This window comes from Oncorhynchus masou, chromosome 1 (assembly GCF_036934945.1).
Source record: "Oncorhynchus masou masou isolate Uvic2021 chromosome 1, UVic_Omas_1.1, whole genome shotgun sequence".
Classification (NCBI taxonomy): domain Eukaryota; kingdom Metazoa; phylum Chordata; class Actinopteri; order Salmoniformes; family Salmonidae; genus Oncorhynchus; species Oncorhynchus masou.
Genome location: NC_088212.1, coordinates 35,112,443 through 35,125,324, shown reverse-complemented (window position 1 = coordinate 35,125,324; position 12,882 = coordinate 35,112,443). Strand labels below are relative to the sequence as shown.

General features: G+C 41.5%; 1 protein-coding gene across 1 annotated transcript in view; it reads right to left on the bottom strand.

Annotated features, from left to right (window-relative positions):
* Nucleotides 1–3,754: 3,754 nt before the first annotated feature.
* LOC135552259 (tricarboxylate transport protein B, mitochondrial-like) overlaps nt 3,755–12,882 on the bottom strand; it is a 32,243-nt gene continuing 23,115 nt past the window's right edge. The window contains exons 3-9 of the mRNA XM_064983813.1: nt 12,467–12,566; nt 8,870–9,008; nt 8,143–8,227; nt 5,641–5,745; nt 5,211–5,326; nt 5,012–5,085; nt 3,755–4,840 (exon numbers count right to left, since the gene is read on the bottom strand). Coding sequence (XP_064839885.1) covers nt 4,726–4,840; nt 5,012–5,085; nt 5,211–5,326; nt 5,641–5,745; nt 8,143–8,227; nt 8,870–9,008; nt 12,467–12,566 — 734 coding nt within the window. The 3' untranslated portion in view covers nt 3,755–4,725. The remainder of the gene's footprint in view (nt 4,841–5,011; nt 5,086–5,210; nt 5,327–5,640; nt 5,746–8,142; nt 8,228–8,869; nt 9,009–12,466; nt 12,567–12,882) is intronic.

The following is a 12,882-nucleotide window of genomic DNA, read 5'->3' as shown; positions in this document are numbered from 1 at the left end:
TATCTTGTTTAAAACGGGAACGTTTTTCTTCCAAAAATGAAATAGCGCCACCATAGGTGTAAGAGGTTAAGGACATTACATCAAAGTTGGATCAGCCTGTAGTGTGACTCCAAATCCAGACCTCCATGGGTTGATAAATTTGATTTCCATTGATAATTTGTGTGTGATTTTGTTTTGTCAGCACATTCAACTATGTAAAGAAAAAAGTAATTAATAAGAATATTTCATTCATTCAGATCTAGGATGTGTTATTTTAGTGTTCCCTTTATTTTTTTGAGCAGTGTATTTATTTTCTAATATTTTTTAAAACATTTTAATATTTTTGTTGTTTGTGTTAGAATTGCTTTTTGATATGTTGTATATACAGTGCCTTGCGAAAGTATTCGGCCCCCTTGAACTTTGCGACCTTTTTCCACATTTCAGGCTTCAAACAAAGATATAAAACTGTATTTTTTTGTGAAGAATCAACAACAAGTGTGACACAATCATGAAGTGGAACGACATTTATTGGATATTTCAAACTTTTTTAACAAATCAAAAACTGAAAAATTGGGCGTGCAGAATTATTCAGAACCACAAACACCAATGCCTCACAAAGAAGGTAAAAAAGAAGCAGACATTCAATATCCCTTTGAAAATGGTGAAGTTATCACTATAAAGATACAGGCGTACTTCCTAACTCAGCTGCCAGAGAGGAAGGAAACTGCTCAGGGATTTCACCATGAGGCCAGTGATGACTTGAAAACAATTACAGCGTTTAATGGTTGTGATAGGAGAAAACTGAGGATGGATCAATAACATTGTAGTTACTCCACAATACTAACCCAAATAGACAGAGTGAAAAAAGGAAGCCTGTACAGAATAAAAAATATTCCAAAACAAGCATCCTGTTTGCAACAAGGCACTAAAGTATCATGTTATGGGTATGGCATGGCTGCATCATGTTATGGGTATGCTTGTAATAGTTATGGACTGGGGAGTTTTTCAGGATAAAAAACAAACAATTTAGCTAGGCACAGGCAAAATTCACCTTACTGTCACGGTTGTTTGTAGAGACGGACCAAGGCTCAGCAGATGTTGAGTTCCACCTAATTTATTAAACGTGAAACTTTAAACAAAACAAGAAACGACCAACGAACCGTGACTACAGCGGTGCTACATACACTTACTCAAAATACAATATCCCATAAACATAGGTGGGAACAACACTACTTAAATATGATCCCCAATTAGATACAACGATTACCAGCTGCCTCTAATTGGGAATCATACAAATCACCAACATAGAAAATTAAACCTAGAACCCCACATAGAAATAATAAACTAGAACACCCCCCAGTCATGCCCTGACCTACTCCAACATAGCAAACAAAGGCTCTCTATGGCCAGGATGTGACAATTACAGAAGGACAATAACCTAAAACTAGGCCAAATCTACACTGGAGTTACTACCAAGAAGACAGTGAATGTTCGTGAGTGGCCGAGTTACAGTTTTGACTTAAATTTTCATGAAAATCTGTGGTAAGAACTGAAAATGGTTGTCGAGCAATGATCATCAACCAATTTAACCGAGCTTGAAGAATTTTTATAATAATAATGGGCAAATGTTGCACAATCCAGGTGGAAAGCTCTTAGACTTACCCAGAACGGCTCACAGCTGTAATTGCTGCCAAAGGTGATTCTAACATGTATTGACTCTGAGGGTTGAACACTTACACTGTATCTAATCAAGAGATATTAGTGTGTTTTTTTATAGTTTTTTTTATAAACGTTAGAATTTTTCTTCCACTTTGACATTAGAGTATTTTATGTAAATCCTTGACAAAAATGACATTTAACTCCATTTTAAGCTACTTTGTAACAAAATGTGGAAAAGGTCAATGGGTGTGAATACTTTCTGAAGGCACTGTATATGGCCACCACAGCTACTATTCACTAACATTATCTTGTAAATATAGTCAGAGCCATTATTCAGTTGAGATTGAATGAACCCAGGTAACATTCTCTTGTTTGAATGCATAAACTACCTCAAAATAATGGTGCTGTAACTATAAAAATGAATTAATTGTTTCTTTTACTTTCAGATTTCCAGATGGGACAGCTACAGTGATTATATCCCTGACCTCATGAAAGGGGAGTAGGAGGGAGGGAAATACACACACACACACACACACAAACAACACATTTTCCTACAATTGGAAAAACTTTAAAATTGAAAATAAATGAATGCCAAGACAGTGGTTATTTATTGGTTCTTGGTGTAATGCCACCTTAGATTTAGAGGTTATAATAACGTAAGAAACACAGTGCATTCCTCTAGGGATTTGTAATGACATCCATTTAATTTTGATGGTGAGATTATGATATTTTAGACAGTATATGGTGAGGAGGAGACTGAGGCCTCCCATACCTTACAGTATATGTTGTATATACAACACTATGTAAAAGCAGAGTCAAAACAGTCAGTATACTGTTACCGACAACACAAAGGCTCTAAAAGCAAAGTTATGCGTTTCATTTTCTATTCCACCGATGCTAAATAAAGCCATATTTTCTTGTTATAGATTTGACTACAATCGTCAGGGCAGATATTTGTGCAGATTCAGAATGGTCTTACATATGTTACCATGACTACAACACATAGCAATTGAGGATTGTGGCAAAATACACTTTATGATCAAGACCCTGAAAACCCAGATGAGATTGATTTAAAAAAAAAATTGTAATGGTTTCAAAATGGTTGTTTTCCTCATGAAGTTAAAACTTAAACAACCCCCAAAATGGCAGCATTTGTAACATAATGTCAAGGATTATGTTACATGTGGTGCCATTTTGACAACAAAGGCCTCTAGAATGATATGAATGTGTGTGAATGGAATGGGAAGGTTCCCTCAAGTTTCCATAGAACAATGCTGAACTGTCTGGAATGCAACCATCTGTGGCAGGAGGCAATCTGAGCTGGGAACCTGAGTTACTGTATGGTTGAGCCCGAATGGAGACCAGTTGTGATATACCAAAGATTTTTTATAACTAAACCAAGATAGACCACAACCTGTCGTTTCCGATGGGAACATATGAGTCATAGTGGGCAGAACAAGCAAGGAGGTGGGCAGGGCCAAGCACAAGCTAGCGTTCTAGCAAACATCTGCATATTTTTGTTAGGGAACGCCTACTCTATGAAATTCGCTTGTGTGATAACCAATATGACTTTTGCATTCCTTCTAAACAACGTGATTTTAAAAAACTTTGACAATGGCTAAAGTCTACAAGCCCAGTCAACTCTATTCATAACAGGTTATAGTTTTGGGAACAGAAAACTGTATTGAGATCAAATGTTTCATCGATGAGAACATTTGCAGAATGTAGGCCATAATCCATCTCGTTCCATTTTCTACCACTACGCACCAGTGGGCTTTCTCTCACTACCATATTTGGTAGTGAATGGAAACACCAAGTGGATGCTTCATATTTATACATCCAGTGAAATATCTGTCTCATTGTTCTATCTCTGGATATACCATACAGGAACAAAAAAAGCTGTGACCTCTTGCACCCACCCAATCCATACAGTACTGTAATGTTAACACCATGAAGCATTCGCTTCCTAGTTAGAACTGTACATAACACTGCACAGTATAACAGCGTGTCTCAAACAGAGACTCGTTACTACACATTCAACATTCAATAAGTACATTGAAAAGACTCTGATCAATATATTCTGAATCAATATATATTATTTACCAACTTTTTTCTTCTCTTGGTAAGAATATATTACTCTATGTATACGTTTCACTTGAGGAGAAATACGTTAGCCATGGCCAGCCCAAAAGGGTGAGTGGTATTACAGTAGAACTGTGACAATAATTAGTATAATTTGTCACAACCTGGCAGCTTGCTACTGGATGGGCTTGGCATCTGGAACTGAGTAAAACAATATACTCAGCAATTAAACATTAATAGTCAACCATAATATGCATTATAAAAATACAAATCATATCACACATGTAAAATGATTGCATAAAAGGGTTGGTAATAAATTCTCAAAAGGAGGGTGGGTATAAGTTACAATTCATGTAGTTGCTACTGTAACTGTTACTGTAGCTAGACCCTCAGGTCAAGGCAGAACCACTATGCTTTAACTCAGGATGATATGGTACCCACTACCATACAGTTAACTCATTATGATAGTGTAATTCATTTACGTAGATATAAAAAATAAAAAACACATGATATATTTCAGTGTTCTTCAGTCCAGGTCCTGGAGAGTGACATTACGTGCAGGATTTTGTCCCAGTTTAGCGCAACACCTCATTCAACTCATGGAGGCCTTGTTTGGAAGAATCAGGTGTGTTAGTGCAGGGATGGAACAGAAGCCTGTACACTTTGTAGCTCTCTGGGACCAGGGTTTCTGACCACTGCATCCAAATAGGTAGGCTATGTCCAAATAGATATTATTCATATGACAGCTTTCACTCCGCTTACAGCTCAGCTGGTGAGTACAGTTATGGGTAGAATGTGTCTGAAATGGCACTCCATTCCCTACACAATGCCCTACTTTTGACCAGAGCCTGATGGTCCTGATGGGAGCCTGATGGGTCAAAAGTAGCACACTACTGTATATAGGGAATAAGGTGTTGTTTGAGACGCAGACTGGTAGAAGGCTCAGTCGTCCAGTCACATCGTGTTTGGCCCAGTGAGGTCAGAAGAGGCTCCAGCCCTGCCCCCTCACTCCGTCTTCCAGACCGTGTTGAGAACCTTGACCACCTCTTCATAAATGATGAAGACGATGGCCACATCCAGGCACACACGACCCAGCCGAGGAACTGTCCCCTTATAGAACCTAGAGAACACAGAACAAGGAGAGTAGAACATCATATACGTAGAACTCAGGATCTCTATGGAGTAGAACCTCAGGAATGAGACGGAATGAGCAGTAAACAATACCATTAGGTTCCTTAAGGGAGTTATACATAATGTTTGATCGTATAGAAGTGTATAGTGGTGCACTTACGCTCGTACACCCTCGTGTCTCATGATCTTCAAGGCACAGTCCAGCGTACTCTTATACTTATAAGACTCCAAACCCTTAGAGAGAGAAAGACACAGGGTTATTTACTTAGACAGGGGTGGAGTTACACCATACATGTATTCAAACACATTCAATCCTTTCAGATGTACACAAGTGCCTGTAGCGGTACCCCATCCTGTACCTGCATCCTGGTCTTGATGACATCTAGGGGGGTGTTCCCAAACACGCTGGCTGCTCCAGCGACGGCTCCAAACGTTCCCGTCACCACAGGGTTAATAGCCTTATTGGGGTTATCCCCTGGGGAAAGGAGATACGGACAGAATGCTCTTTCACACTCACCCAAGTGGGATATACCCAGTACGCTTATCAAAGTGAGTACCTTTTTACAGGTGACCACTAGAGGTCAGCATTGTCTGTGTGGTGTCGACAGGCATCCAGGGCTGGTATTCATAAACGTGTCAGAGTAGGAGTGGATCAGGTCCCTTCTGTCGATGCAATCATACTCATTGTGATCTAAAGGCTAAGCTGATCCCCAATCAGCACTCCTACTATGAGACACTTGATACATATGGCCCCTGGAATCCTGATAATGATGGCTGACACTCCCGTACCTTTGTACCAGTTCCTGAGGGAGGTCATGACATAGAAGCGGATGGCCTGGTTGGAGCCCTGCTTCAGTACGGTGGCCGTCAGACCCTGGTACGTCCCCTTAATACCTGGGGGACAGTAGCAGAGAGCAGCAGTTAGCATCACTGGATGTAGTAGCAGCATTATGCACTACCCTCTTTAAAGAGTGACTGAACGCACCAATTCTGCATGGGTTTTTCTGTTGCTCATTAAGAAAAATAAGATTTCAATCTTGGGGGTGTTGGTTCAATGTGGCAGTTACTGATCTTTGTCCCCCATGAGACACCATAGGTACAAAGCCATTATCACTTCCTCAAAATTGGCAGAATTCATTTAAGAGAACACAATAAATCATTTTGAAATTCTTTAGGCACTTTTAGTCGCACAATTGGACATCTAGCTAATGTGTTTGGTGCAGTATTTCTCAAGTTCAAAAATATGTGATGTGTTCTCTTCTATAAACAGAGTCGTCTCCACTGTGCTGCCGGGCAGGTCTGTCTCCCTGTCTGTGTGTTCTGCCGTACTATTGAATAGACCGCAACACCACAGCTGTTTATCCCATGGTTGTGGGCAAGTGGGCATTGTCAAAATCAAAACCCAACCCACAAGTACACTGAGTATACAAACGTTAGGAACACCTGCTCTTTCCATGACATAGTTTTCACCTGGATTCACCTGGTCAGTCTATGATCCCTTATTGATGACACTTGTTAAATCCACTTCAATCAGAGTAGATGAAGGGGAAAAGATGTGTTAAAGAAGGATTTTTAAGCCTCGAGACCATTGACATGGAGTGTGTATGTGTGCCATTCAGAGGGTGAATGGGCAAGACAAAAAATGTAAGTGCCTATGAACAGGGTATGGTAGAAGGTGCCAGGGGCACTAGGTTTGAGTGTGTCAAGAACTGCGACGCTGCTGGGTTTTTCACGCTCAACAGTTTCCCATGTGTATCAATAATGGTCCACCACCCAAAGGACATCCAGCAACTTTACACAACTGCCAGAAGCACGGGAGTCAGCAGGGGTCAGCAAACCTTTGGAACGCTTTCGACACCTTGTAGAGTCAATGCCTAGATGAATTGAGGCTGTTCTAGGGGGAAAAGGTGGTGCGGCTCAATATTAAGAAGTTCCTAATGTTTTGTATACACAGTGTAAGTCATGACGAACTCTTGCACACAAATCCCAGTTTTGGACGATAGTGATTTGATTTAGACATTACAGACAAAAGTCTTGACAATTACATACATATGAAAACATTAACAAGTAGTGTGCATCTATCAGTTATACATATACACCACCGTTCAAAAGTTTGGGGTCACTTAGAAATGTCCTTGTTTTTGAAAGAAAAGCACATTTTTGGTCCATTTAAATATCATCAAATTTATCAGAAATACAGTGTGGACATTGCTAATGTTGAAAATGACTTTTGTAGCTGGAAACGGCTGATTTTTAATGGAATATCTACATAGGCGTACAGAGGTCCATTATCAGCAACCATCATTCCTGTGTTCCAATGGCACGTTGTGTTAGCTAATCCAAGTTTACCATTTTAAAAGGCTAATTGATCATTAGAAAACCCTTTTGCAATTATGTTAGCACAGCTGAAAACTGTTGTTCTGATTAAAGAAGCAACAAAACTGGCCTTCTTTAGACTAGTTGAGTATCTGGAGCATCAGCATTTGTCGGTTCGATTACAGGCTCAAAATGGCCAGAAACAAAGAACTTTCTTCTGAAACTCGTCAGTCTATTCTTGTTCTGAGAAATGAAAGCTATTCCATAGAAAGAGAAGTGGGAGTGACTGTCCAATAAAAATACAAGATTAAGATGGGCAAAAGAACAGACACTGGACAGAGGAACTCTCCCTAGAAGGCCAGCATCCCAAAGTCGCCTCTTCACTGTTGACATTGAGACTGGTGTTTTGCAGGTATTATTTAATCAGCTGCCAGTTGAGGACTTGTGAGACGTCTGTTTCTCAAACTAGACACTAATGTACTTGTCCTCTTGCTCAGTTGTGCACCGGGGCCTCCCACTCCTCATTCTATTCTGGTTAGAACCAGTTTGTGCTGTTCTGTGAAGGTACACAGCGTTGTACAATATCTTCAGTTTCTTGGCAATTTCTCACATGGAATAGCCTTCATTTCTCAGAACAAGAATAGACTTGAAGAGTATCAGAAGAAAGTTCTTTGTTCTGGCCATTTTGAGCCTATATAGCCATTTTGAGCCCCCCATAGGGGGCTATATACAGTGCCTTGCGAAAGTATTCGGCCTCCTTGAACTTTGCAACCTTTTGCACATTTCAGGCTTCAAACATAAAGATATAAAACTGAATTTTTTTGTGAAGAATCAACAACAAGTGGGACACAATCATGAAGTGGAACGACATTTATTGGATATTTCAAACTTTTTTAACAAATCAAAAACTGAAAAATTGGGCGTGCAAAATTATTCAGCCCCCTTAAGTTAATACTTTGTAGCGCCTTGGGTTACCTTGGGTTCTGATGATCTCCCTGACTCCATGGTAGAAGCCTCTGTATTTGGGGTTGGCTGAAGACTGGTCGTGGATGAATTTAACCTTGAGAGAGAACACAGGGACAGCTTAATCACCAAACATACAAACATACATACGGATGGACGGGCAGGCAGGCAGGCAGTATTAATAAGAAACCCAACTGTGGTCCAGGAAAAAGAGCATTATCATGTTTTTTTCTTTTTCTTTATTGTATTATCAGTTTGACGGAGCACTAAGAGCAGACAGACAGCCTTGAGAGATGTTCTTGTCTGTCTGACCTTTAATTCAGAGAATATTAAAGAGTATGATTGAAGGAAATACATTCCTGGAAGGCTTGGGTCAACACTCATTCAGCTGTTGGATTAGATTTGTAACAAATAGAAACTGATTTGGGATGAGGTCTTCCTATTCAGAACAAAAAAATTATCAGCTAGTCAGCTGACTCCTTACCAGTGGGTAGGGGGTATCAGTGACACCAAATCTGAGAGGGGAGTGGGGGGATAAAGACAAGAGAGGAGAGAGGAGAGGGGGAGAGAGCGAGAGACAGAGAGAGAGGTGGGTATGGAGGAGAGGAGGAGGAGACAGGAAAAGGACAGGGGCTATCGAGGAGAGGAGGAGAGAGACTATAGTGGAGAGGTGGAGAGAGACTGGAAGAGGAGACAGAGCTATAAAGAAAGCTATAGAGATGCTCCGTCTCAGACATACCTTGACAGTCTCCATGGGACAGACTATGACTACAGCCTCCATGACTCCAGCACCAAGCCCACATAACAGACCCCTGGTGCTGTTCAACTTCCCTGCCTCATCACGGGCATGGTTACTGAGATACTCAAAGATGCCAAACCTGAGATGGCGGAGGAGGGGAGGCAAGAGAGAGGAAGATGGAGAGAGATAACATGTTAGTATACAGCCCAGTCGATTAGTTCAATCAACGTTGTTCTCATGAGTGAGAGTCATTGATAACAAGCAGAGTTGTTGTTGCTCAGGTTTGAGACTGGTACAGTGATATCAGGAAGAGGAGTTAGGCTTGATTCTAGACTTGAGTTTGAATATTGTCTAAAACAGTGGTCAACAACGGGTCGATCGAAATCTACTTGTTAATCTCCAATGCATTTCTAGTCGATCGCCACAAACATTTCTGTAAAAAACAACAGCGATAAAGCCTTGTGTTTCTATTTTTTTTAATCGTCTCGCGCGCTGTTGCTGGGAGATGCGGCCAATTCAACTGCCGTGCGCGCCGGGTAGGCAAACTGTTGCCATTTCATGTGTCTGAATGTACAAACTCTGCCTTCCTGGAGAGGAAATCAAGCGCACTATACTACCACTGGCCAATCAGATTGCTCAGATGACCGAGTCCGCAGTAACGTAGCAGGCGTAAAAGAAAGCTCCAGCAAAATTGATACTGTGAGTTTTCAAAACGTTTAAAACCAAGACTAGAGAGAGACTGTCAACGAATACAGCAAAGAGCTGCTGTTTTTATGAGTGAGTTCATGTTGAAGTTCTCACTCAGCACTGTCAACACTTTGTATTCAACACTTTTATAGCCCATAAAATGCGCGTTCTTCCTATTTCTTTCAGCGCTACAACAAGCAGTGCGGCAGTAATGAATGAGTAGGAAAGTGAATCTATAGGCTTGAGTTGTTGTTATTATTAGCGGCTTGGGTCTTTTTTAATATCATGGGACATTTCACTTTCTCTGTTCACAGGAGCAACAACATGAATTTGTGGTGCGACTCGAGGTCGCCATCAAAGAGTCTTCAAATAGTTCTAACTCTACTGGACACCTTAGAGGAAGCCAGGTTGGGTTTAATCAGCTGATGAGCAGAATTTCACACCAATTTCCTCTCTGAGCATCATACAACTGCTTAGTAATCTTAGAAGAAGTCTTTACCCAGTCCTATCACTAGTAAACAATGCCACTTTATACAATGTTTACATACCCTACATTACTCATCTCATATGTATATACTGTACTCTATACCATCTACTGCATCTTGCCTATGCCATTCGGCCATCGCTCATCCATATCTTTATATATACATATTCTTAGTCATTCCTTTACACTTATGAAATTGTGAACTTGTGAAATTGTTGGATTACATGTTAGATTTTACTGCATGGTCGGAACTAGAAGCACAAGCATTTCGCTAAACTCGCATTAACATCTGCTAACCATGTGTATGTGACCAATAAAATTTGATTTGATTTGAGGCAAGAGGCAAATGACTTTGTTCGATGCCCAGGTGAAGTGAAACAAACTGCTAATGTTGCAGAATGTTTTACAACCCAGCAGGTAAGGCACATCCTTGTTTAAAAATGTAGCCATAAAGTCTGATGACTCAGCAATCAATGGATGCCCAGCAACTGCTACCATGAAAGCGAGCTGAGCGTTCTGTCTCACCCCAGGAGTGTGTGTATGTGTGTGTTAAGTTTCACTGTAATCAGTTAGGAGATGCTGTGCCAGGGAGTCCTTCACTGGGAAGGTTATTTATAGCAGGAATTGGATTGTGGTGATTTCAGGACCAAACACAACATGGAGGAAGAGAGGAGGAGAGGGGAGGAGGAGAGAGGGGGAGAGGGGAAGGAGGAGAGAGGGGGAGGAAAGACACTTTGCCACTTAGTGTTGGTTAAAGGTTTGTTTTCTTGTAACCTGGTAAAAAAATACTGATATTTTATTGTGTTAATTCATTGTGTTACTATTGTCTCGTTATCTATTTGTTAATTTTATACTTTTTAACTGCATTGTTGGGAAAGAGCTCGTAAGTAAGCATTTCAAGGTAAAGTCTACACTTGTTGTATTCGCCGCATGTGACAAATAAACATTGCAAGATCAGGCGGGTTTCATGAGGCTAGGTTTCTTGTGCCTCTGCCTTCTCACCCGAGAGTTTCTGGTCTGACCGATGTCTTCTTGTCTGTCTCGGACGTGGACGATCTGTCTCTATCTCTGGGTGTGTCTCGCTGTTCTATTTCCTCATCTCTTCTCCCTCCCACCCCTCCTTTTGCTCTCACTCTCTTTCGCTCTCTTTTTTTTGCCTCATTTTTTTGTTCATTAAAATGCAGCATCTGTTTCTCTGTCTCTACTCAATCATGTTTGTTTGTTTGAGTGATAGCCGCTTCACAACTCACATACTCTGTAGTGCAGGAACACAGACACGGCCTGGCAAACAAAAGGCAATGATGCCTTTATAAATTGAAACAGGTCTCTCTCTCTCATCCACCTTAATTGGACTGCAAGGAAGTGGCAGTATAGTTTTTTTCACTATACTATACCTTACATCACCCCATTAAAATTAATTCAATGTGCTAAGGCTAAACTACCTCCTCTCTTTAGCCAATTCCAAGTGACAGATTTTTTTTAATCATCCCAACATGATGGATAATAGCTGGGCCGGCAGCCAGGAAGAGTCAGAGGCACCTTGGTCGTCACAGAGACCATGGAACATCTCCTAAACCCCATTAGGGCTCTATCTGCAAAGTCAGTTACCCCTCGCCAAGAGATGAGGGGTGGAGGGAGGTATTTGGGAAAGAAAGGATGAGGGGAAAAGGAAAGGCGTGGATGAGAAGGCAGGTGGAGTTAAATGGGAGGATGAAAAAGGTCAGTCTCTCTCCACTAAAGCCCAGTGTCACTCTGGCCTCACCCTCACCACTCTCTTATCTCCTTCACTCCCCGTCCTTCCCCCCACTGCTCCACACTGTACATAACAGGCAATCAGCTAATGGGATGGGGGAGATGGTGAGAAAGGGGAGAAAATGATGGATTGGTAGGGGGAGGGGGACAGAGGGAATGGGAGAAGAAAAGCACTCCCTTCTTTTTTCGTAACCCAATTATGTAAAGCATACACACACACACACACACACACACAGCTGTCAGACTAGACAGATGATGTGGCCTACTCTTGTTGCCCTGTCCTCTATGCACTGTTTCCCTACTGAGCCCTTCCGCGAGGCTGACTGACTGACTCACACACACACCAACAGGTTTTCCTCTCTGTATCTCCACTGATACAAGAATTGGCAGCTCTGCGCCGCATGGCTGGGTCTGTCCACTCTAAAGACAGGCTCTGCGCTGTAACACCCATACACACAAACAAACATATTCAGAGAAAGAGAGATGCTAAATACCCCTGTCTGAGACTGAGGTCTCCATAGAACGGTCGTGTGTGGAATAAATATAATCTCTGGGAAAGAATAACATAATTACACACAAGACCAGCGGGACATTTAAGCTATGTATTGTGGGTAATAGACCAAAATAATTGGTGTGTGTGTGTGTGTGTTTAGGGCTAGATGCCATCCACGTACCTGACAGCTGATTTGGGTATGGATCCGTAGAGCAGTGAGCTGAGTCCTCTGTACAGTCCTCTCACCCCGTGACCCTGGACTGTCTGCTTTACACAGTCACCTACACACACATCAATACATGAACACACAACCAGCTATGGACACACAGAGAGTATTCAAATAACTTCATATTCACACATGGAGAGAGAACTCCTTGACGAACATAGCTATTTAGTATGAGGCAGAGACAGCTGTGTGCAGGGCTCATTAAGATGGTCTCAAATCCTCAGAGCTCCAGCCAAGAGAAGCCAGACTGACTGTGTGTGTGTGAGTGTCATACAAACAAGTAGCGTGACAGCCTGCCAGAATCACTAATGCACCTGAGGATGATGGGTAATTTGATAATTAGATCCTAAGAGGGACAGAGAAAGAGAGAG